The sequence below is a fragment of the Bos indicus genome, chromosome 4 (genome assembly GCF_029378745.1).
Source record: "Bos indicus isolate NIAB-ARS_2022 breed Sahiwal x Tharparkar chromosome 4, NIAB-ARS_B.indTharparkar_mat_pri_1.0, whole genome shotgun sequence".
NCBI classification, from domain to species: domain Eukaryota; kingdom Metazoa; phylum Chordata; class Mammalia; order Artiodactyla; family Bovidae; genus Bos; species Bos indicus.
Window position 1 is genome coordinate 44701086 of NC_091763.1, and position 22557 is coordinate 44723642.

At 39.5% G+C, this 22557-nt stretch overlaps 1 protein-coding gene across 4 annotated transcripts in view; it reads left to right on the forward strand.

Moving 5' to 3' along the window:
* Window positions 1-22557, forward strand: part of ARMC10 (armadillo repeat containing 10) — a 105807-nt gene that overhangs the window by 16993 nt on the left and 66257 nt on the right. For all 4 annotated transcript variants that reach the window (XM_019958633.2, XM_019958634.2, XM_019958635.2 and 1 more), the window contains exons 2-4: window positions 10622-10770; window positions 13298-13432; window positions 16407-16583. In XM_019958633.2, coding sequence (XP_019814192.2) covers window positions 10622-10770; window positions 13298-13432; window positions 16407-16583 — 461 coding nt within the window. The remainder of the gene's footprint in view (window positions 1-10621; window positions 10771-13297; window positions 13433-16406; window positions 16584-22557) is intronic.

The window sequence follows — 22557 nt, forward strand, 5'->3', positions numbered from 1 at the left end:
TTAAACCTATTACATGATTAAGGTAATAATATTCCTTCGGAGACCAAATTGACGTAAAGGGAGGATCCAAATTGGGAAATAGATTGATGTAATTTTTTGCATAAATAGATTAAAAGCAAGAGCACATAATGACCTCATAATTAGAAAGCCATTTGATACAACCTTGTAAATCAGCTATACTTCAATTTTTTTTTAAGTTGCGTTAGAAAGATATTTGAAAGGGAATTCCCTGGTGGTCCATTGGTTACAGCTCTGTACTCTCACTGCCTAGGGCCTGGATTCGATCCCTGGTCAGGGAACTAAGATCCTACAAGCTATGTGGCATAGCCAAGAAGAAATAAAAAGAGAGAGAGACATTTGAATATCATTATTTCTAATAAAAACAGCAAGTTAGGAATAAATAGAAGGAAATATTCTTAAGTTGTTGAGGAACATCCATCAAAAACCAAAAGCAAACATTCTATTTCATGGTGAAACACTGCTAGCATCCTTATTAAATTCAAGAACAAGAGAAGTATGGGACTTTACTGGTGGTCCAGTGGTTAAGGCTCCACACTTCCACTGTAGGGGGCACAGGTTTGATCCCTGGTCAGGGAGCTTTGAGATCCCACATGCTACATGGCCAAAAATAAACAAACAAACAGAACAGGAGAAGGATACCTGATATCACAGCTGTTATTCAGCATTGTCCTGGAGTCTTTGGCAGCTTGGTAAGAAAGGAAAAACTGAATGAATATTAGAAAGGAGGCAAAAGTATAATTAGTAAATGACATAATGATTTATTTGGAAAAACCTAAGAGAATAAGCTGAATAACTTTAGAAACAAGAAGAGTTGAATAAAGTAATGTGAATGCAAGATAAATATACCCTATAGCTTTTTGTATATAAGCAGTAACTAATTCAAAATATAATTGAAAAGATTTTATGATAGCTATAAAATCTTTAAAAACTAGGAACACATCTAGCAAGAAGCCTATACGAAGATAATTTTTATGAAGGACATAGAGTCTATAAAGGGAAAAAACATATTATGTTCCTGATTGGAATGATTCTGTATGGTGACAATTATCTTGAAATTTGTCTTACTATAATGTTATTATTTGGTAGTCACTTTTCTTTGAGAATTGTAATGTCTCCTCAGTTTACTTGAAGAGATGGTGAACTACTGAACCTAAAATTCTTTCACTGTCTTATTAGTATAAAGCTAAGTGGAGAACTGGGACATACATACCTGACTGCCTCACCGATATAATAGCAATTCAAAAAATAATCAGTTGAAATGCTGGATATTTGATCATCACCATCCTATAAACTTTTTAGACTTTTAAGGCTTATATTTCTTTACTGAAAAAGTAAAATGTGATTTTTATTATAAATTCAAGCAGACACCCACCAGTGGGCTGACACCAACTTTGGGAACCCCAAGACCCTGCATTCACTCATAAGTGAGCCAGCGGTAGCTTGGGGCCTGAACTCCACCCACCAGCTGCCAGATACTTTGGACTTCTTAGGCAGCCACTCCAGAAATAACTCCACCCACCAGAAGACCAGCATTAGATCTGGGAACCCCAGCCCTGTGGTCACTTATCCCAGAACCAAGCTCTTCCCACCAGTGAGCCAGCACTAGGCCTGGGACTCCCAGAGTTTTGCAGCCAGCTATCTTACGGCCCTGGCAACCAACTGGACGAAGGGTCCGCCGCACCTGCCAGACCACCAGAGTAGTCAGCCCTCCACAACGGAAGAACCCATGCCCTGCCATGGAGGGAGCACCCCTAGGGATTATAACTGGTGACCAGAAGGAGTATGCTGTTGGAACCCATAGGGTGTCTCCTACATAAGACGGTTTCTCCAAGGTCAAAAACGTAACCAGCATACCAGATAAATAGAAATAAAGACAATGAATCAGGCAAAAATGTGACAAAGGAACATATTCCAAAGAAGAAACAAGATAAAATCCCAGAAGGACTAAATGAAGTGGAAATAGGCAGTCTGCCCAATAAAGTGTCTGAAATAATGATAAAGATGATTAAAGAACTCGGGAGAAGAATGGATGAGTACAGTGAGAAGTTTAGCAAATTAGAAGATGTAAAGAAGACCCAAACAGAGCTGAAAAAGACAATAACTGATTTTAAAAATATACTACAAAAAAACAGTAGAATAGTGAGCTGGAAGACAATATAGTGGCAATTATTGAAGCTGAACAGGGGAAAAAAAAAGTAGTTTGAGAGACCTCTGGGACAACATTAAGCATACTAATATTCACATTATGGCAACAGTCCCCAAACTTTTTGGCACCAGGGACCAGTTTCATAGAAGACAGTTTTTCATGAATATGGGCAGTTGGTGGTTTTGGGATAATCCAGGCACATTACACTTACTGTGCACTTTATTTCTGTTATTGCATCAGCTTCACCTGAGATCATCAGGCATTAGAGCCCCAAGGTTGGGCACCCCTCAATCATGGTGTCCTGGAAGGAGAAAAAGAGAAAGGGGCAAAGAACATATTTGAAGACATAATAGTTGAAATCCCTCCTAACCTGGGAAAGGAAACAGACGTCCAAGTCCGGGAAGCAGAGAGACTTCTTAACAGGATCACCCAAAGGAGATCAGTCCTGGGTGTCCATTGGAAGGACTGATGTTGAAGCTGAAACTCCAGTACTTTAGCCACCTGATGCGAAGAACTGACTTATTTGTAAAGACCCTGATGCTGGAAAAGATTGGGGGGCAGGAGGAGAAGGGGACAACAGAGGATGAGATGCTTGGATGGCATCACCGACTCAATGGACATGAGTTTGGGTAAACTCTGGGAGTTGGTGATGGACAGGGAGGCCTGGTGTGCTGCAGTCCATGGGGCTGCAGAGTTGGACACAACTGAGTGATGAACTGAACTGAAAGAGGATCACACCAAGACACACTGTAATTAAAATAGCAAAAAGTAAGATAAAGAGAGAATATTAAAAGCTCCAAGGGAAAAGCATCAAGTTTCATGCAAGCAAATTCGAGTATGTTTATCAGCTAACTTTTCAGCACAAACTCTGCGTACCAGAGGGAAGTGGGACAGTATATATAAAGTCATGAAAAGGGAAAACCTACTTGGCAAGGCTGTTGCTCAGATTTGATGGAAAGAACGAAAATTTTAGAAACAAGCAAAAGCTGAGTTCAGCACCACCAAATCAGCTTTATAAGATGTTTTTTAATTTATTTTTTTTATGTTGGAGTATAGTTGACTCACAGTATGTGTTCGTTTCAGGTGTACAGCAAAGTGATTCTGTTATACATATATCCCTTCTTTTTCAGATTCTTCTCCTATCTAGGTTATTACAAAATATTGAGTTCCCTATGCTACACAGTAGATCGTTGTTGAGCACCTATTTTCTATATAGTAGTGTGTTAATTCCAGTCTCCTAGTTTATCCCTTCTCCCTGCCTTTCCCCTTTGGTAACCATAAGTTTGATTTTTTTTTTTTTTTAATTTTCCTGGCTCTGCCAAGAACACAGTCTAGGGTGTGTGTTCTTGTGGTCAGCAGTCTCCATCTGCTTTCTGTAAAAACAGTGGGAATGTGTGTCAGGCCTTTATCTGTATCTTTCAAGGAACTGGGAGTTTGGTGATTCTGTTATGTGGCAGGATTATAGTCTTAATTGTTAGCAGTTCCTTAGCCCAACAGCTGTTCTTTGTTTCTTCTTCCCATTTCCCAATCATTAACTGTTGAGTAAGCATTTTACTTCAAAAGACGAGGACACAGGCTTGTACACGGTTTCAGAATGATCATCTCTAGGTCATCCAAAGAAATGTTAGTGCAAATGGCATTATTTCATTCTCTTTGATAGCTAAGTAATATTCCATTGTATATATGTACCACATCTTTTTCTATTCCTTTGTGGATGGGCATTTTGGTTACTTCCATGTCTTGGCTATTGTAAATAGTGCTGCAGTGAACAGTGGGGTACACATACCTTTTTGAATTACTTTCTGCAGATATATACCCAGGAGTGGGCATGCTAGGTCATATGGTAGCAGTATTTTTAGTCTTTTAAGGAGCCTCCATTCTGTTCTCCACAGTGGTTGTACCGATTTGCATTCCCACCAACAGTGTATAGGACGAGGCCCTTTTCTCCAAACCCTCTGCAGCATTTTTGTTTGTAGATTTTTTGATGATGGCCATTCTGACAAGAGTGAGGTGACACTTCCACGTAGTTTTGATTTGTATTTCTCTAATAATTAGTGATGTTGAGTATCTTTTTATGTGCTTTTCGGCCATCTGTATATCTTTGGAGAAATGTCTATTTAGATCCTCCACCCATTTTTTTGGTTAGGTTTTTTCTTTTTTTAAATACTGAGCTGCATGAGCTGTTTGTATATTTTGGAGACTAACCCCTTGTCAGTTGCTTAGTTTTCAAGTATTTTCTCCTATTCTGTGGGTTGTCTTTTTGTTTTCTTGATGGTTTTATTTTTGTTTTTACTTTCATTACTCTAGGAGGTGATTCAAAAATAATATTGCTGCAATAGGTATCAGAGAGAATTCTACCTAGATTTTCCTCTTAGGTTTTATAGTATCTGGACTTACATTTAGATTTTGAGTTTATTTTTGTGCATGGTGTTAGGGAGTGTTCTGATTTCATCCTTTAACATGTTGCTGTCCAGTGTGCCCAGCACCCCATGTCAAAGAGACACTGTTTTCTCTCTATTGTACATTGTTGCCCCCCTTTTGTAGTTGACCATTGGTGCATGGGGCTTCCCTGGTGGCTCAGACGGTAAAGAATCTGCCGGCAATGTGGGAGACCTGGGTTCGATCCCTGGGTTGGAACGATCCCCTGGAGGAGGGCATGGCATCCCACTCCAGTATTCTTGCCTGGAGAATCCCCATGGACTGAGGAGTCTGCTGGGCTACAGTCCATGGAGTTGCAAAGAGTCAGACATGACTGAGCAACTAAGCAAAACACAGCACATCAGTGCATGGGTTTATCACTGGAGTTTTATCCTGTTCCATTGATCTGTATTTCTGCTTTTGTGCCAATAACATTGTTTTGATGACTCTAGCATTGTAGTATAGTCTGAAGTCAAGAAACTTGATGCTTCCAGCTCCATTTTTTTCTTTCTCAAGATTAGTTTGACTATTTAGGGTCTTCTGTGTTTCCATACAAATTGTAAAAAAAATTTTGTTCTAATTCTGTGAAAAATGCCATTGGTAGTTTGATAGGTGTTGGATTTAATTGGTAGATTGCTTGGCTTAGTATAGTCATTTTAATGATACTGATTCGTCCAACCCAGGAACCTGGTTTATCTTTCCATCTGTTTGTGTTATCTTCAGTATCTTTTATCAGTCTTATACTTTTCAAAGTACAGGTCTTTTATCTCCTCAGGTAGGTTTGTTTCTTGGTATTTTATTCTTTGTGATATGAAGGCAAATGGCATTTTTTCCTTAATTTGTTGTTCTGATCTTTCTTTGCTAGTGTATAGAAGTGTGACACATTTCCGTTTTTTAATTTTGTATCCTGAAACTTAACCAAATTCATTGATGAGCTTTAGTAGTTTTCTGGTAACGTCTTTAGGAATTCCAAAGTATAGTATCATGTCATCGGCAAACAGTGAATTTTACTTCTTCTCTTCCTCTTTGGATTCCTTTTCTTTCTTTTTCTTCTCTGATTGCCCATGGATATGCCTTTATAAGTCATTTGAATAATAGTGATGAGAGTGGATATCTTTGTGTGGTTCCTGACCTTAAAGGAAGTGCCTTTGCTTTTCACCATTGAGAATGATGTTTACTGTGAATTTGTCACATGTGGCCTTTATTATGCTGGGCTTCCCAGGTGGTACAGTGGTAAGGAACCCACCTGCCAATGCCAGAGACAGAAGAGACTCAGGTTCGATCCCTAGGTCGGGAAGATCCCCTGGAGTAGGAAATGGCAACCCACTCCAGTATTCTTGCCTGGAAAATTCCATGGACAGAGGAGCTGGGTGGGCTGTAGTCCATGGGGTTGCAGAGTCAGACATAAGTGAGCCCATCCTAAATATATATGTGTGGGGGAGTTTCTCTCTCTGCCCCCTTTCTAGAGAGTTTTTTTTTTTTTTTTTTAATCACAAACAGGTATTGAATTTTGTCAAAAGCTTCTTCTGCATCTATTGAGATGGTCATAATGTTCTTTATTAGTTTGTTGAAGTGGTGTATCACATTGATTGATTTGTGTATGTTGGGAATGTTGCATCCCTAGGATAAATCCCACTTGGTAGAATTTGCTTATGAAGCCATCTGGTCCTGGACTTTTGTTTCTTGGGAGCTTTTTAATCACAGTTGCAATTTCAGTACTTGTGATTGGTCTGTTCATATTTTCTGAGTCTCGGGACAGGGTACCTTTCCAAGAGGTTGTCCGTTTTATTGGCATGTAGTAACTTGTAGTAGTCTCTTATGATCCTTTGTATTTCTGTGATATCAGTTTTAACTTCTTTTTCATTTATAATTTTCTTGATTTGAGCCCATCTCCCACTTAATTGAGCAGCAAGCATATGAAAAGATACTCTACATTGCTAATTATTAGATGCCAATTAAAACCACAATGATATATCATCTCACACCTGTCAGAATGGCTGTCATCAAAAAGGCCATAAATAACATGCTGGTGAAGATGTGAGAAAAGGGAATCATCATACGCCGTTAGTGAGAGTGTAGATTGGTGCAGCCACTGTCAAAAACAGCATGGAACTTCCTCATAAAACTAAAAATGAGACCACCGTATGATCCAGCAGTTCCACTCTTGGATATGTATCAAGAGACATAAAAATGCTCTGAATAACTGTTGTTATTCAGTCACTAAGTCACGTCTGACTCTTTGCAACTGCATGGCCTGCAGGACTCTGTGGTTCACCATCTCACAGAGTTTGCTCAGATTCATGTCCATTTTGTCGGTGTTGCTGTTTAACCATCTCATCCTCTGCCACCCTCTTCTTTTGCTTTCAATCTTTCCCAGCATCAGGGTCTTTTCTAATGAGTCGACTCTCTGCATCAGATGGCCTAAGTACTGGAGCTTCAGCATCAATCCTTCCAATGAATATTCAGGGTTGATTTCCTTTAGGATTAACTGGTTTGATCTTCTTGCAGTCCAAGAGACTCTCAGGAGTCTCCTGCAGCACCACAATTTAAAAGCACCATTTCTTTGGCACTCAGCCTTCTTTATGGTCCAGCACTCATATCTGTACATGACTACTGGAAAAACCATAGCTTTGACTAGACAGACCTTTGTAGACAAAGTGATTTCTTTGTTTTTTAATATGCTATCTAAGTTTATTATAGCTTTCCTTCCAAGAAGCAAGCATCTTTTTAATTTCATGGCTGCAGTCACCATCTGCAGTGATTTTGGAGCCCCAAAAATAAAATCTGTCACTGCTTCTACTTTTTCTTTTCTATTTGCCATGAAGTGATGGGACTGGATGCCATGATCTTAGTTTTTTGAATGTTGAGTTTTAAGCCAGCTTTTTCACTCTCCTCTTTCACCCTCATCAAGAGACTCTCTAGTTCCTCGTTGCTTTCTGCTGTTAGTGTGGTATCATCTGTGTATTTGAGGTTGTTGATATTTCTCCAGACAATTATAATTCCAGTTTGTGATTCATCCAGCCTGGCATTTCACATGATGTACTCTGCATAGAAGTTAAATAAACAGGGTGACAGTATACAGCCTTTTTGTACTCCTTTCTCAATTTGGAACCAGCCCATTGTTCCATATAAGGTTCTAACTGTTGCTTCTTGACCTGAATACAGGTTTCTCAGGAGACAGTTAGGTGGTCTGGTATTCCCATCTCTTTAAGAATTTTTCACAGTTGTGATCCTACACAGCCAAAGGCTTTATCGTAGTCAATGAAGCAAAAGTTAGATTTTTTTTTTTTGAATTCTCATGTTTTCTTTATGATCCAGTGAATGTTTGCAATTTGATCTCTTGTTCTTCTGCCTTTTCTAAACCCAGCTTTAGAAATGAGTACATCTGGAAGTTCTCGGTTCATGTACTGCTGAAGCCTGGCTTGAAGGATTTTGAGCATAAGCTTACTAGCATGCAAAATAAGTATAGTTGTCTGGTAGTCTGAACATTCTTTGCTACTGCCCTTCTTTGGAATTGGAATGAAAACTAACCTTTTCCAGTCCTGTGGCCACTGCTGAGTTTTCCAAATTTGCTGGCATATTGAGTGCAGCATTTTAACAGCATCATCTTATAGGATTTGAAATAGCTCAGCTGGAATTTCATCACCTCCACTAGCTTGATTTGTAATAATGCTTCCTAAGTTCCACTTCCCTTCACACTCCAGGATGTCTGGCTCTAGGTGAGTGACCACACCATCGTGGTTATCCAGGTCATTAAGAGCTTTTTTGTACAGTTCTTCTGTGTATTCTTGCCACCTCTTCTTAATCTCTTCTGCTTCTGTTAGGTCCTTACTGTTTCCCTTCTTTATCGTGCCCATCCTTCTATGAAATGTTCCCTTGATAACTCCAATTTTTTTGGAAGAGATCTCCAGTCTTTCCCATTCTGTTGTCTTCCTCTTCTTTGCACTCTTAACTCCCTTGGAATAGATGAAGAAACTGAGGCTTGGAGAGGTTATGTCTCTCGGCTGGTAAATAGCTTAGCTGGAATTTGAACTAGACTTAACCTTGGCTTACTTTTAACTACCACATTACACCTCCTTCTTTCAAGAGAAAATTACCCTTTTCTCTGTAAAATTTTATTTGGCTATTCATTAATAATTTATATACCTATAAAACTTTTTAATGGTTTGTGGGAAAATGTATGAGGAAGTTGTAGACTTTGAAATAGTTTGGAGGAAATGTATCCTTTCTATGCCTTGTGTATATGTATAAAATCACACAACTTCAGGGCTGCATGGGGACTTTTGGAATCATTGTAGTGTTTGACCAGCCTTATTTTACATATGAGGAAACTGAGACCCAAAAGAGGTTAGGGTTGCCTGCAGCTTTGTGTTTTCGTCTCTCTGGTCTCTGCTACTAACTCCTGTGTGATGTTAGGCAAATCCTTAAATGATCCTGATCTCAGTTTTCTTGTGTGTAAAAACACTTTTGGATGAACCCCCAAAAGTCTTTCCATATGACAGTCTGTGTTTTTATCATTCTTTCACTTACATTTTCAAATCTTGTTTGGGTGAAATAATTGTATAAGGTGTAGATGAGGTGGGTAGTGGGTTCAGGAGTAAAAGCATGGTCCAGAGGTTCTGATTATAAGACATGGGAGTGAGAATCTGCTCCCTCTTTGGCTTTTAGATTTTCCTAATAGTTGATTTCTTATTTGGCTTCTTCAGGACATCAGATCACCTTTTGGTTCTCATAATCTAAGCTTGTACATTTACTTCATATTTGTCTGTGATTCCTCTTTAAGCAATATATTCTATTTTAATATAATAATATGTGTTTATTGTAAAAAAAAAAAAATTAAAAAGAAAAAACAAGAAAGAATTCATGAGCACGGGGTAGAAAATAAGTCATTTGTAATCCCAGTATCCAAAGATGATAAATTTAATAATTTGAGACACATTTTATTTTTTAGGATTTGATGAATTATCATGGGTGGTGAGAGAGAAGTATAAAGCGAAGATGCCCTTGGTTTGGGAAACCGGGTAGATAGTGGTCTCATTCAGTGAGGTAGAGATTTTGAAGCCTAGTAGATTTGTGTGGGAGGGCAATGTATTCAGGATAGAGTACAGTTAGTTTGAGGTGTCTTTAAGGTACCTAAATTGAAGTGCCAGTTAGTAAGTTGATTTATATAATTTAAGCTCTGGAAATAGAGTTCTAACTTGGGGGTTAGGATTGAGGAGTCATCAGCATATAGATGAGCACAGCTATGGTATCATACAGCAGCACCTATTGTAAATTGCTACACCCCGCCCCAACTCCACGGAGGGCAGTATATTGTGGACACTTGTGCTGTCTGGCCTGTATTCGTAGCTTGATTTGGAAAGAATCATGTTCTATGTTTATAACACAGTGACTGCATTATACAAATGGTTTCTGTTTTCCTGTGGAGATTTCTGTAAAGAGAATTTTTTAAAAGGTCCAAGCTTTAAACTTCAAAACTTCCTGAGCAGATCCAGCATTTAACTGCCCGCCCTTTTCCTTAGAACAACAGCTTCTGTCATCACCCCCAGTTGGACTGTTCTTCTAGCATCACAGTCGTCACCCTTGCTCACAGAAACTGAACAAAATCACCTCACGGGCAGCATGATCGGGTCCCTCGCATAGCTTTTCCTCTGGCCTCTGATCGGAGCAGGTCTCCCAAATGCAAATTCTGTTTCTTAATGAAGCTATGCCTGTGGAAAGTGCTCCACTGGATGGGTGTACCTGATTTTTAGAAAGAAGAAACAGAAAATGCTATTGGCATGCAGTGCCTTACTAAAAGAAAAGAGAAGTACCAAGACCATGGGCTAATTTCTTAATACCTATAAGGCTTAGTATTCCATCTGTAAATTGAGAATCATAATAGTATCTTCTTCTGAGAGATCACTTGACGATTAAATGAGTTAAGGTATATAAAGTGCTCAAAACGGTGCTTGGCATCAGAATATGATTCAGGATTTGTCTTTTAAGTCTTATATTGATTTTAAATGAACTTTAAATAACTTTATTCTTATGTAGAAGACTTAACCAGTGGATCATATGATGACACCCTAAATGCTGAACAAGTTCAGAAACTCCTTTACCTGCTTGAATCGACTGAGGATCCTGTCATTATCGAACGAGCTTTGGTCACTCTGGGTAACAATGCAGCCTTTTCGGCCAACCAAGTGAGTACCCTAGTCTCTAAACACGCTCCTCCCATTCTCACACACCGGCAGTAATTGTGACTCTCATAAGTTACGTAACCTCCCAGAGCCTCAAGTTTTTCATCTATAAATAGTGTGGTTATGGATATCTACAGAATAATGTTTGTTTACTTCTGAAAAGCATAGCCTAGTATATCTGTGAGGTTGGTCACCAGCATCATGTTTGTAATAAGTGTATCTAATCAGCACTTAGTAGTATTGCATGGCCTTTTTAATTATTCACAACTCAGCAGGGTTGCAGTAGAGCAACAGAAGCATCTGGCATTTAAGTACGTGCTTTACATTGTACAAGGGCTGACAAGGATGGTTCTGAAGCAGGTGCTCCCTGGACCACACTCTGACAGCCACGGACCAGTGTAAATGTAAATGGCTTCTACTTCCCCCCAACCTCCCGTGGAGAAAGAGTAAAACAGTTTTTGTCATTATTTTCAGCTAATGCCCTGTGTTAACCTTGGCATGAATGCAAAATTTTGAATTTATACTTCATTTCAGTCCATCTTTATCCATCATGTCAAGGTTAGCTCTAGAGATTTATAGGGAGATATAAGGAATATGTGTGTATTATGTACATCTCTGTTATAAGTGACAGACCTCAACTTAGGTTATTTTAAAATGAAAAGGGAAAATACTGAGCTCGGTTAACTTGGATGTCCAAGGATAGCTTTGGTTTGAGATACAAGTGTGACTAGAGATCAAGGTTACAGAAAGCATTATCAGACCTCTCTCTCTCTCTCACTGTCTTTTGACTGCTTGCCCCGACTTCTTTTTGTGTAATGATTTTTGTCTCTCTGGCCACAAAGAGGTTTTCTTCACAGGGATGGAATGAAAGCCACTGGCCTCTCAAGCTTTCTTGTTTGAGCCTCATGATCTAAAAGGTGGAGTTACTCTGCCAGTATCAAGTACCAACCCTTTGGCTCGATTGTTGGGCTGGCCTGGGCCATGATTAGCGGGTCCTGGCTCACATGCAGGCAGAAACAGCAGGGAGGGTGTGAACACAGGTGACCAGCAGTCCCGCAGGAACTGTATGGGACAGAGGAGGTGCTGTGTCTCTCCCTGTAGAAAGAGGGCTGCCAGGCAGACAAAAATAACAGACGGTGACTAGCTTATTAGCATGCCTATATCGAGGGTATTTCTGATGCCATAGTTTTATATTCCTTTGAAACAAACTGTAGTCAGAGTGGGTGAGAAGCCACTGGTGAACACGTACTTTGTTGGGTAATAGGAGTTGCTGTCCCTTGTCATCAGATACGGTGCTTTCATCTGCTTTTATGGTACAGTTTTGTGTTTTTTTTTAAGACTGTCTCCTAGTAACCACAGGTCCTTAGGAAGAACCTGAAATTGCAGAGGGAAAGCTTCTTTATCTCTTTTCTTGATAGAACAGCATGTTTTGACCTGACAGGAGTCATTTTCAGCTTATTTTTCTTGTAGGAAATGAAGCATTATGCCTCTTTCAATGTTGAGATGAAGGCACATAATATTTAGTGTTGCAGTTGGCTGTGAGAAATCCCCAGCTTATTTTTCCTTTGAAAATTTGGGCATCGTTTCCAAACTTTGTGGAACTTCAGTTCTTCAGGATGTTAATAAGTTCCTCAACTCCCACAATTGAAAAACGATCTTCTTTTTGGATAAACTTTATAGAAGTACAACATACAATACTCCGCTCTTGGAGATTCCAGTCACATGACCATAGGATTGCATCACAGTGAAGAGACATGTTTACTCTTGTTATAACCAGAGTTTCTCAAACTTACTTATCTATGAAACCTACTTTTTTAAATGAGACTTTTGGTTGCACTTGGTCTTCGTTGCTGCACGCGGGTTTTCTCTATTTGCTGTGAACACGGGCTTTTCATTGCAGTGGCCCCTCTTGTTGAGGAGCACAGGCTCTAGGCGCGCGGACGTCAGGAGTTGCAGCATGTGGGCCCAGGAGTTGTGGCATGCGGCTGTAGTTGCTCCATGGCATGTGAATCTTCCCGACCAGGGACTGAGCCTGTGTCCCCCGCATTGGCAGGTGGTCTCTTAACCACTGTACCACCAGCGAAGTCCCAAATCTCCTTTGTAAAAACGGAACATCTGTTTACATCTTGAGGGATTAGTATTCCAAAGTATTCATTTCAGCAAAACACTGGTTTTGTTCTAAATCTTAATGCATTTCCAAACTGCTCTGTAAGAGAGAGATAACTTATTTCAAAGTAAAATTATTTTGTTTGTAAATTACTTTGAGATCACTGTAGTAGCTCTACAAATCTTCATTGTATATCTCCATGCTATAGTTTAAATATTACATATATTAATAATTTATTTTCAGTTACTTTCTTAAGCTGTAGAGTTATGGGTAGTAAACTTTTTAAAAAAATAGGAATTAGAGGTTGTATATGGGAACATTATTTCTAAAGAGTCATTAATTTTTATTTGTATTTGTAGATGCAAAGAATGTAATAAAGGGGAGGTTGCATATTGAAGTCATGGTTCTGTTTTTTCCTCCTAGATCGTTATTCGTGAATTGGGTGGTATTCCAATCGTTGGAAGCAAAATTAACAATCCCAATCAGAGTATTAAAGAAAAAGCTTTAAATGCACTGAATAACCTGAGTGTGAATGTTGAAAATCAAATCAAGATAAAGGTAAGTTACCTTAAACTACAAAAGGTAAGGTTTTCTAATAAATGAGAGAGGACAAAAAGGTAAGTAATGAAATTTTAGTAGACCATACTTTATAGCTTTTAGCCAAGAATTTATTATTGTATTTATTATTATAAAGCCAGATTTATTATTTCTGGCTTTATTGAGATATAATCAACATAAATATTGTATAAGTTTAAGGTATAAAACATGATTTGATACATGTATATATTGCAAAATGATTACCACTACTGCATAGCGTTGGGCTTGCAGGTCGTGCTGGCGGTGAACAGCCTGCCTGCCAGTGCAGCTAGACATAACAAATGCGGGTTCAGTCCCTAGGTTGGAAAGATCCCCTGGAGGATGGCACGGCAACCCGCTTCAGTATTCTTTCCTGGAGAAGCCCATTGACAGAGGAACCTGGTGGTCTGTGGTCCATAGAGTCACAAGAGCTGGACATGACCGAAGCAACTTAGCATGCATGCACTATAGCAGTAGCTCATAATTACCTGTGTGTGCGCGTGTGGTGAGAACATTGGAGATCTACTCTTAGCATGCAAGTATCCAATATAGTATTGTGAAGTATAGTTATCTTGCTATACGTTGGACCCCAGAACCTATTCATTTTATAACTTTTAAGTTTATATACTTAGATCAGAATCTCCCCATTTCCTTCACCTGAACATGCTACTCTCTGTTTCTAGGAGTTTGACTTTTTCATATTCCACATATAAGATTTTTGTCTTTTCTGACTTATTTCACTTAGCATAATGCCCTCAGTCCATCCGTTTTTCACAAATAGCAGAATTTCCTTCTTTTTTTTATAGTGAACAGTATTCCATTGTATATATAGATTACATTTCCTTATCCATTTGTCCGTAAGTTGACATTTAGGTTATTTCTGTGTCTTGGCTATTGTGACTCGTGCTGCAGTGAACATGGTGGCACAGATACTGCTTTGAGAGAGTGATTTTGTTTCCTCTGGATCCATGCCCAAAAGTGGGATGCTGGACCATATGACAGTTCTATTCTTAATTTTTTGAAGATTATCCATACTGGTTTCCATAGTGGCCGCACTAACCACCAGCAGTACGCAAGGATTCCTTTTTCTCTTCTTGCCAATACTTGTTACTTCTTGACTTTTTGATAATAACCATTCTAATAAGTGTGAGGTGGTATTTCACTGTGGTTTTGATTTGCATTTCCCTAATGATTAATGATGTTGACCATCTTTTCGTAAACCTATGACCATTTGTATGTCTTTGGGAAAATGTCTCTTCAGGTCTTCTGCTCATTTTTTATGCAGAATAAGAGGAGGAAGGCACCGGAACCAGCCAGTAAGAAGTGCAGTGGACTTTTGAATTTGACGTTCAGTTTAATCCAAGTGTGAAAAAGGAACCGGGCCAAAGTCAGATAATATCAGCAGAAAGACACAATAAGTTAGGAAATAACGTTAATTCAACTTTTATTGAGCTCGTGCTCTGTGTTGCAGAGTTTAGAAATGAACATGATTAACTCTTGTAAGAAAGCTAGAAAGAGAGATAGAGCATGTCCAAAAAGATTTGTAATTCAAGGCAGAACATGATGAAATACTTTAAGGAAAAATACAAGTAAAATATTGTTGAATACACAGAAAGGAGAGTTTTCATTCAGAAGTTTCTGTAAAAGGTAGGGCCCGAGCTGGCTCATAAAACCGTCCAAGATTTCTACAGCCAGAGTTGAGGAAGAGAAAGGAGCAAGGTGAGGTAAGCAAACTCCAGGAATAACTGAGGTGGCCTGTTTGGTAATCTTGTTGCCAGAACTGAAGTGAAGAAAAGATTCAGAGCCAATAAGGATGTAAACCCTCAGCACATTTTAGGAATTGCTTGGAAAGACAGGAGCATCCTATGAAAATATATGATTTATAATAAGCTAAGGAAGTGCCATATTTTTAAAAGGATGGATGCATAATGAAATTGTAACCCAGGACAGATTGATTTGTAAATATCATTTGGATTTTGAAACCAGATTAAAAATCTAATCTGTTTTACTTACGCAATTTGCTTCACTGCCATCATTTTCGTTTCTGTGGTAACATGAATACATTTGGAAATTTTTAAAGTTAGTACTGGACAGTTGGTAATTCCTTACCATTTTATATTAGGGAATTTTTCTTACCAATTAGAACTTTGATGAAGTTCAGACTTAGGTGTTTACCTATTACTTGTGAGACATAATTTTTTCAAGCTGGAAGGCTCATGGCCAGACATAGAAAATAGAGTTTCAGGAAATTCTCTGTCCCCCTAGGTTTAGCCTAGATCTATCATGTGTGACATGGGCATACGACCGGCATTGCATTACTTTCAGCCAGTGGTGGTTTACAATATTATAAAGGAGTAATTCATCTACATATACATCATAAACAACAACCTTGGACCAAATAGAGTTTGCCTCTGCTTACTCATAAAAGAAAGAGCTCTGAAGGAAAGCTCTATTTAGTGTCCCTCTCTAGTTCTTTACTTCTAACATGATGTGCCCCTAGATCCTACAGTTCAGATACGGACTGTGGTACAAAATGTCCCCACAGATCTTCCCCCTTATCCTGCCATGCCCAGACACAGAAAGGTAGACAGAATTGGGAGGCCCCCCACTGGTGTTGAGAGCGTGGTCTCTGCATCTGGACATTGCTCCACCATCTGGGCAGAGAATCCAAGCTACTTCAAGGGTTTACAGTCCCCATCTATAAAATGACCATAATACCACTGTCTCATTAGTTGTCTTAGGGCTGAAGTGAGTATATCTGTAAAATGCTCAGTGCCTGCTATTAATTAAGGAACTTAAAAAAAAGTTACCCAAGTTTGAGATCTTGATAGAAATGCCATCTTTCTTAAAGAGTCATTCTCATCCTAAACAATCACCTGATTCCACTGTGCAAGAGTTACGGTTTAATAGGAAAGTTTTGGAGATTCTAAGAAGACCCCCTTTTTCCCACCGCCAGGTATACGTCAGTCAAGTCTGTGAGGATGTCATCGCTGGCCCCCTGAACTCCGCTGTGCAACTGGCTGGACTGAGGTTGTTAACAAACATGACAGTGACCAATGACCACCAGGACATGCTTAGCAGTTATATTACAGACCTGTTCCATGTGTTGGTCACAGGAAACGGAAGCACCAAGGTATGAAGGAAATGGTGATTGTTTGCAGTTCAAACAGCTATTGCATCCATGTTATTAAGATCAAAATTCATTTTACAAGTCACATTTTTGATGTTCCTTAAAAAAAGAGAAAATTTAAAATTTATTATTCAAAACCTTTCATGGGCCCAAGAAAGTATATTATTTTTATATCCTAACACTGAATTTCAAAATTAACTTATGAAAATGGTCTATTTTTTCTCTTATCAAAAGAATGATATTCATTTGGTTTTATGAAAATCAGTTTCCTCTTTACAGAAGGAGCTAGTGTTGACTGCACCAGATTCAAGACTGTTGTGATCAAAGGAGACTTTGAGCGACAGTGCTGGCAATCCCAACCTCCTGATTATCCCTCCCACTTACCATTCCCCTTTGGGCACCAGAAGTTTGTTTTCTAAGTCTGTGGGTCTGTTTCTATTTGGAACATGTAGTGTATTTGTATAAATGCTAGTTGCCATCTCTCAGTGATGGACACTGTGTTTCTCTATCTGATGTACTTCTCTTAGTATGATCATCTCCAGGTCCGTCCCTGTTGCTGCAATTGACATTCATTCTTTTTTTATGGCTGAGTAATAGTTCATTGTGTATATTTACCACATCTTTTTTATCCACCCGTCAGTGGACATTTTGGTTGCTTGCACATCCTGACTATTGTAAATACAGCTGCAGCGAAGGTTAGGGTACATGTCTGTCTTCAAGTTATGGTTTTCTCTGGATATATGCCCATGAGTGGGGTTGTGTGATCATTTGGTAGCTTTTTTTTTAGTTAGTTAAGGAACCTGCATACTGTTCTCCATAGTGGCTGTTACCAATTTAAATTCCAGTAACAGCCTGAGAGGGTTCCCTTTGCTTAATGTGCTACCCAGCATGTATTCACTGTAGACTTGTTGATAATGGTCATTCTGGCTGGTGCAAGGTAATACCTAGTAGTTTAGATTTGCATTTCAATACTAATAAGTGATGTTGAGCATCTTTTCATGTGCTTTTCTCTTTAAAACAGTGTGTAAAATTTACCTCTTTGCATTGGCTTCTTGAAAGTCTGCTCTTTTATGATTTCTCCTTCAATTACCACACCAACATTTGTTCAGGGCAGATATCATTTATAGCCCTAAAGGCCTTGGGAATATAATGTGCCTGTAAGCATCAGTTTTCAAGCTATAGGTATGGGAAATGACCACAACATGTCAGAAATTCTTCATGCTCAACTCCATATACTGGGGCAGCAAAGCTTTCCTGAAAAACATCTTCCACAGTTATAAACAAGAGAGGCATGTGCCAGGAAAACGACCAAGCCCTTGTGTCTCTTTAATTTTCTCTGTTACCCTTCATCACCCAGATAAAGCCCAGCCTCCACAAGAGCTCTGTGGAGGGCACTGTCTTCCGCTAAATGGGCGGATCCTAAGGAGGAATGCTGGAGGTGGAAACCCGACCACCAGGAGTCTCAGAGAACAGATCATCAAAAGCCCTACCAGCCCAGAGGGTTCACCGTGCTTTGGGTGCAGTATGTTTGGTTTAGCTGTGGGAGGTCTGACCCAGCTCTGGACACTGTGGTTCCACCCAGAGGGGACCAGGCACTACAGGTCCAAGGGGAGCTCATTTGCTGGCACCTCGTTTCCAGCTCCATCAGTCCCTTAACAGTCCACATTTGGGGACCAAGGCTGCTGAGGCTTCAGGAATGTCAGCCAGCCTAGGAACCTGAAGCCAGAGAGGAATGTAGTAGGCATTCTTTTTTTTTCCTTTAATTTTTAGATTCTGTTGGATTGTCGTTGATCGGCACTGCTGTGTCTAAGTGTTCAGTAGCTTGACCCAGTTATGTGTAGACATACCTGTGCGTTTTGGGGTTACTTTCCCACGTAGGCTATTAGTGTGTCAAGTCGAAGTGCCTGTGCTATCGGGTAGGTCCTTGTTGATTGCCTGTTTCACTTCTGCTAGTGGGTATGTGTTAATTCTAGCGTCATAATGGATCCCTGCCTTCTGCCTTTCTCCTTTGGTTAGAATAAGTTTGTTTTCTAAATCTGTAATTGTGTTTCTGTTTGGAAAATGTACTTCATTGCTTTCAGTTTTTAGATTCCACCAATTAGTCACATCATAGTCTATTTGTCTTTCTGTCTATGACTTACTTCATATGATCATTTCCAAGTCCATTTACGTTCCTCCAGATGCCGTTTCTTCCTTCTGTTTTCTGGCTGAGTAATATTCCCTTCCATAAAATATACCACATCTTCTTGATCCATCTGTCTATGGATATTTTAATTACTTACATATCCAAGCTACTGGTCAGAGTGTGTGTTTCTATTCCAAGTATGGATTTCTCTGGATGTAGGGGAAGGAGTGGGATTTCTAGTTGATATAATAGCTTTATTTGACTTTCTGAAGGAACCGCCATCATCTCCATAGTGGCGGTTACCACTTTAAAGTCCAGGCAACAGCTTAGCAGGATTCCATTTTCTCTAATTTTTTTCCACTAGTTTATGTTTTTAGATTTTTAATGATGGCCATTCTTTGTGCAGCCAAGTGAAACCTCATTGTGCTGTGATAAATTTCACTACTTTAACCAACATTTAGCATCTTTCCTTGTGCTGCTTTTCTTAAATCACTGTGAATGAAGTTTACTTCTACAAGGTGGCTTTCTGAAATGCTGACTTTTAGTGAATTCTCTTTCAGTTACATACCCTAGGACGTTTGTCCAGGGCAAGTGTCTTTCAAAATGTGAGAGGCATTTTGAAAGTGAAGTGCCCTTAGGCAGTGGTTTTCCCATTGTAGTTTCAATAAGCAACCACAAGGAGGCAGGATTTCCTGAGGCTCCACAGGGCTTGCTAGGATAAACAGAGCCTTGGTGAAAGTGCTGCTTCTGACTTATAAATGAGAGCCCCATGTGCCAGAACAGCCAAGGCCTGGTGCCCCATTACATCCTCCACCTCCATCCTCACCCCATTGGAGACATCCCAAGCATGCAAAAGCTTGCTGGTATGCTGTGGTCCAAAGTTGGGGTAACCCTAAGGAAGGAGGGTGGAGGTGGGAACCCCAGCAGCAGGAGACCTGCAGACCAGGTGCCTCCTTCACAGGTTTGGGTCTCGAGGGTCCAACATCCCACCATCCTTGAGTGCACTTGCCTAGGTTTAGCTGTGAGTGGTCCTGCCTTGCTCCTGACCTTGTCATCCTGTTCACCGGGGACCGGGCACTACAAGCCTAAGGGTCCTGTAAATGTCATTTGCTGGCACATGCTTCAGCAGCTCCCTCAGCCCTGTGATAGTCCAAACTTGGGAACCAAGGCAGCTCAGGCTCCAGAAATGTGAAACAGCCTGGGCTCTTGAAGCTTGAGGGGAATGGAGTAGGCATTTCATTTTCTTTTTAAATTACTTTTTAGGTCATATTGGAGTATAGTTGATATACATGTGGTGTTTGTGCGAAGTGTAGAACTGGATGATTGAGTTTAATGTAGATAGGCATGTACTCATTTTCAGATACTTTTTTCATGTAAGTTATTACTGTGTTGACTCTAGCTCCCTGTGCTTTACAGTAGGTCCTTGTTGATTATCTGTTTTATTTGTATGAGTGGGTATGTGTTTATTTGAGACTCCAATACATCCTTGCTTCAGTCTGTCTTTTTCATTTAGGATTAGTTTGTTTTCTAAATCTGTGTGTTTCTGTTTATACTGGAATGTAGTTGATTTCGGAGAAGGCAATGGCACCCCACTCCAGTACTTTTGCCTGGAGAATCCCATGGATAGAGGAACCTGGTAGGCTGCAGTCCATGGGGTCGCTAAGAGTCAGACACGACTGAGCGACTTCACTCTCACTTTTCACTTTCATGCATTGGAGAAGGAAATGGCACCCCACTCCAGTGTAGTTGATTTACGTTGTGATGTTTGTTTGAAGTGTACAGCTGGATGGTTGAAGTTATTCTTTTAACATATATATTTTATTGAAGTGTAGTTGACTTACAGCTATATAGTTTCAGGGGTACCACAAGGTGATTCAGTTATACATGTGCATATATTATTTTTCAGATTATTTTCCAATCTAGTTTATTATAAGATACTGACTATAGTTCTAAGTGTTATATCTTTGTAAACCTTTGTTGCGTATCTTTTTAACTAGAAATCTAGCATTTTATTCTTCCTAAATGAAATAAATGGAATCAAAATGTCATACATTTTTTAGTTTGGCAAAATTCCACAAGTTTTCTAAAATATATATGTTATACATACTATTTATATATATATAAAATACAAAAGCTTTTCTGCCACACTTGATAAAGGCTTGAGAAAGAACATCCCAAAAAAAGGGATGGAAAAATTGGAAAATATAGACTAAATGAAATAGCACTGAATATGAAATAGTAAAAGTAAGATAAACTAGATAAAAGTAAAAGATCATCATATAGTCAAGTTGATTTTAGGCGTGGCTGCTCATTAGAAACATATTTGGAGCTTTGGAGGAAAAAAACAATACCTGGACGTTTATATTTTTCAAAAAATTTCAAGGTAATTCTGATACACATCTCGATTTAAAAAGTGATGAGAGGTTTTTCATTAATTGGCAATTTTGATGATACAGGGATGGGGGCACTGGCAGCAGCAGTCCTGCAAGGTCTCCCTTGGTGTAAGCCTTCTCGGATGTCATCATTAACCCTACCATAGACCTGTAGACCCAGGGCTGGGTCATTTCAGGCTAAACAACCCCACCTATCATCAGATAACTGGATTAAAGCTTTAATGAGCAAGGCCCTGCCCACCAGACCAAGACCTATTTTTTTCCAACCATCAGTGCCTCCCCATTTGATGCAAGGAGATCAAACCAGTCAATCCTAAAGGGAATCAGTCCTGAATATTCAGTGGAGGGACTGACGCTGAAGCGCCAATCCTGTGGCCACCTAATGCGAAGAACTGACTCATTAGAAAAGACCCTGTTGCTGGGGAAGAGTGAAGGCAAGAGGACAAGGGAATGACAGAGGATGAGATGGTTGGATGGCAGCACTGACTCAATGAACATGAGTTTGAGCAAATTCCAGGAGTTGGTGATGGGCAGGGAAGCCTGGCTGCTGCAGTCCATGAGGTCACAAAGAGTTAGACATGACTGAGTGACTTAACTGAACTGTCCCTCCCATCGAGAAGCTTACATAAACCTCTCAGCCTCCTCCTTAGAGGGCAGAAGAAAGAAGAACCATAATCCCATAGCTAGAACTAAAGCCACATTATAGAAAGCTAATCAGGATGAAAAACCAGAGTTATGTCCCAGATGAAGGGACAAGGTAAAACCCCAGAAAAACAAGTAAATTAAGTGGAGATAGGCAACCTTCCAGCAAAATAATTCAGAATAATGATACTGATGGTGATCCAGGATCTCAGGAAAACTGGAGAATTTGCAAGAAATATTTATCAACGACCCAGAAGAACTAAAGTACAAGCAAAAAGAGATGGATATAAACTAGAAGGCATCAACAGCAGAATAACTAAGGTAGAAGAACAGATCAATGACCTGAAGTACAGAATGGTGGAAATTACTGCCACAGAACAGAATATAGAAAATAGAATAAAAAAAGAAATGAAGACAGCCTAAGGGAACTATGGGACAACATTCACATTATACAGGTCCCAGAAGGAGAAGAGAGAGAGAAAGGACCTGAAAAAATATTTGAAGAGATGATAGTTGAACAGAGATCATTCTGTCATTTTTGAGATTGCATCCAAGTACTGCATTTCCGACTCTTTTGTTGACTATAATGGCTACTCCATTTCTTCTAAGGGATCCTTGCCCACAGTAGTAGATATAATGGTCATCTAAGTTAAATTCACCCATTCCCACAAAATTTGGAAAACTCAGCAGTGGCCACAGGACTGGAAAAGGTCAGTTTTCATTCCAATCCCAAAGAAAGGCAATGCCAAAGAATGCTCAAACTACTGCACAATTGCACTCATCTCACACTCTAGCAAAGTAATGCTTAAAATTCTCC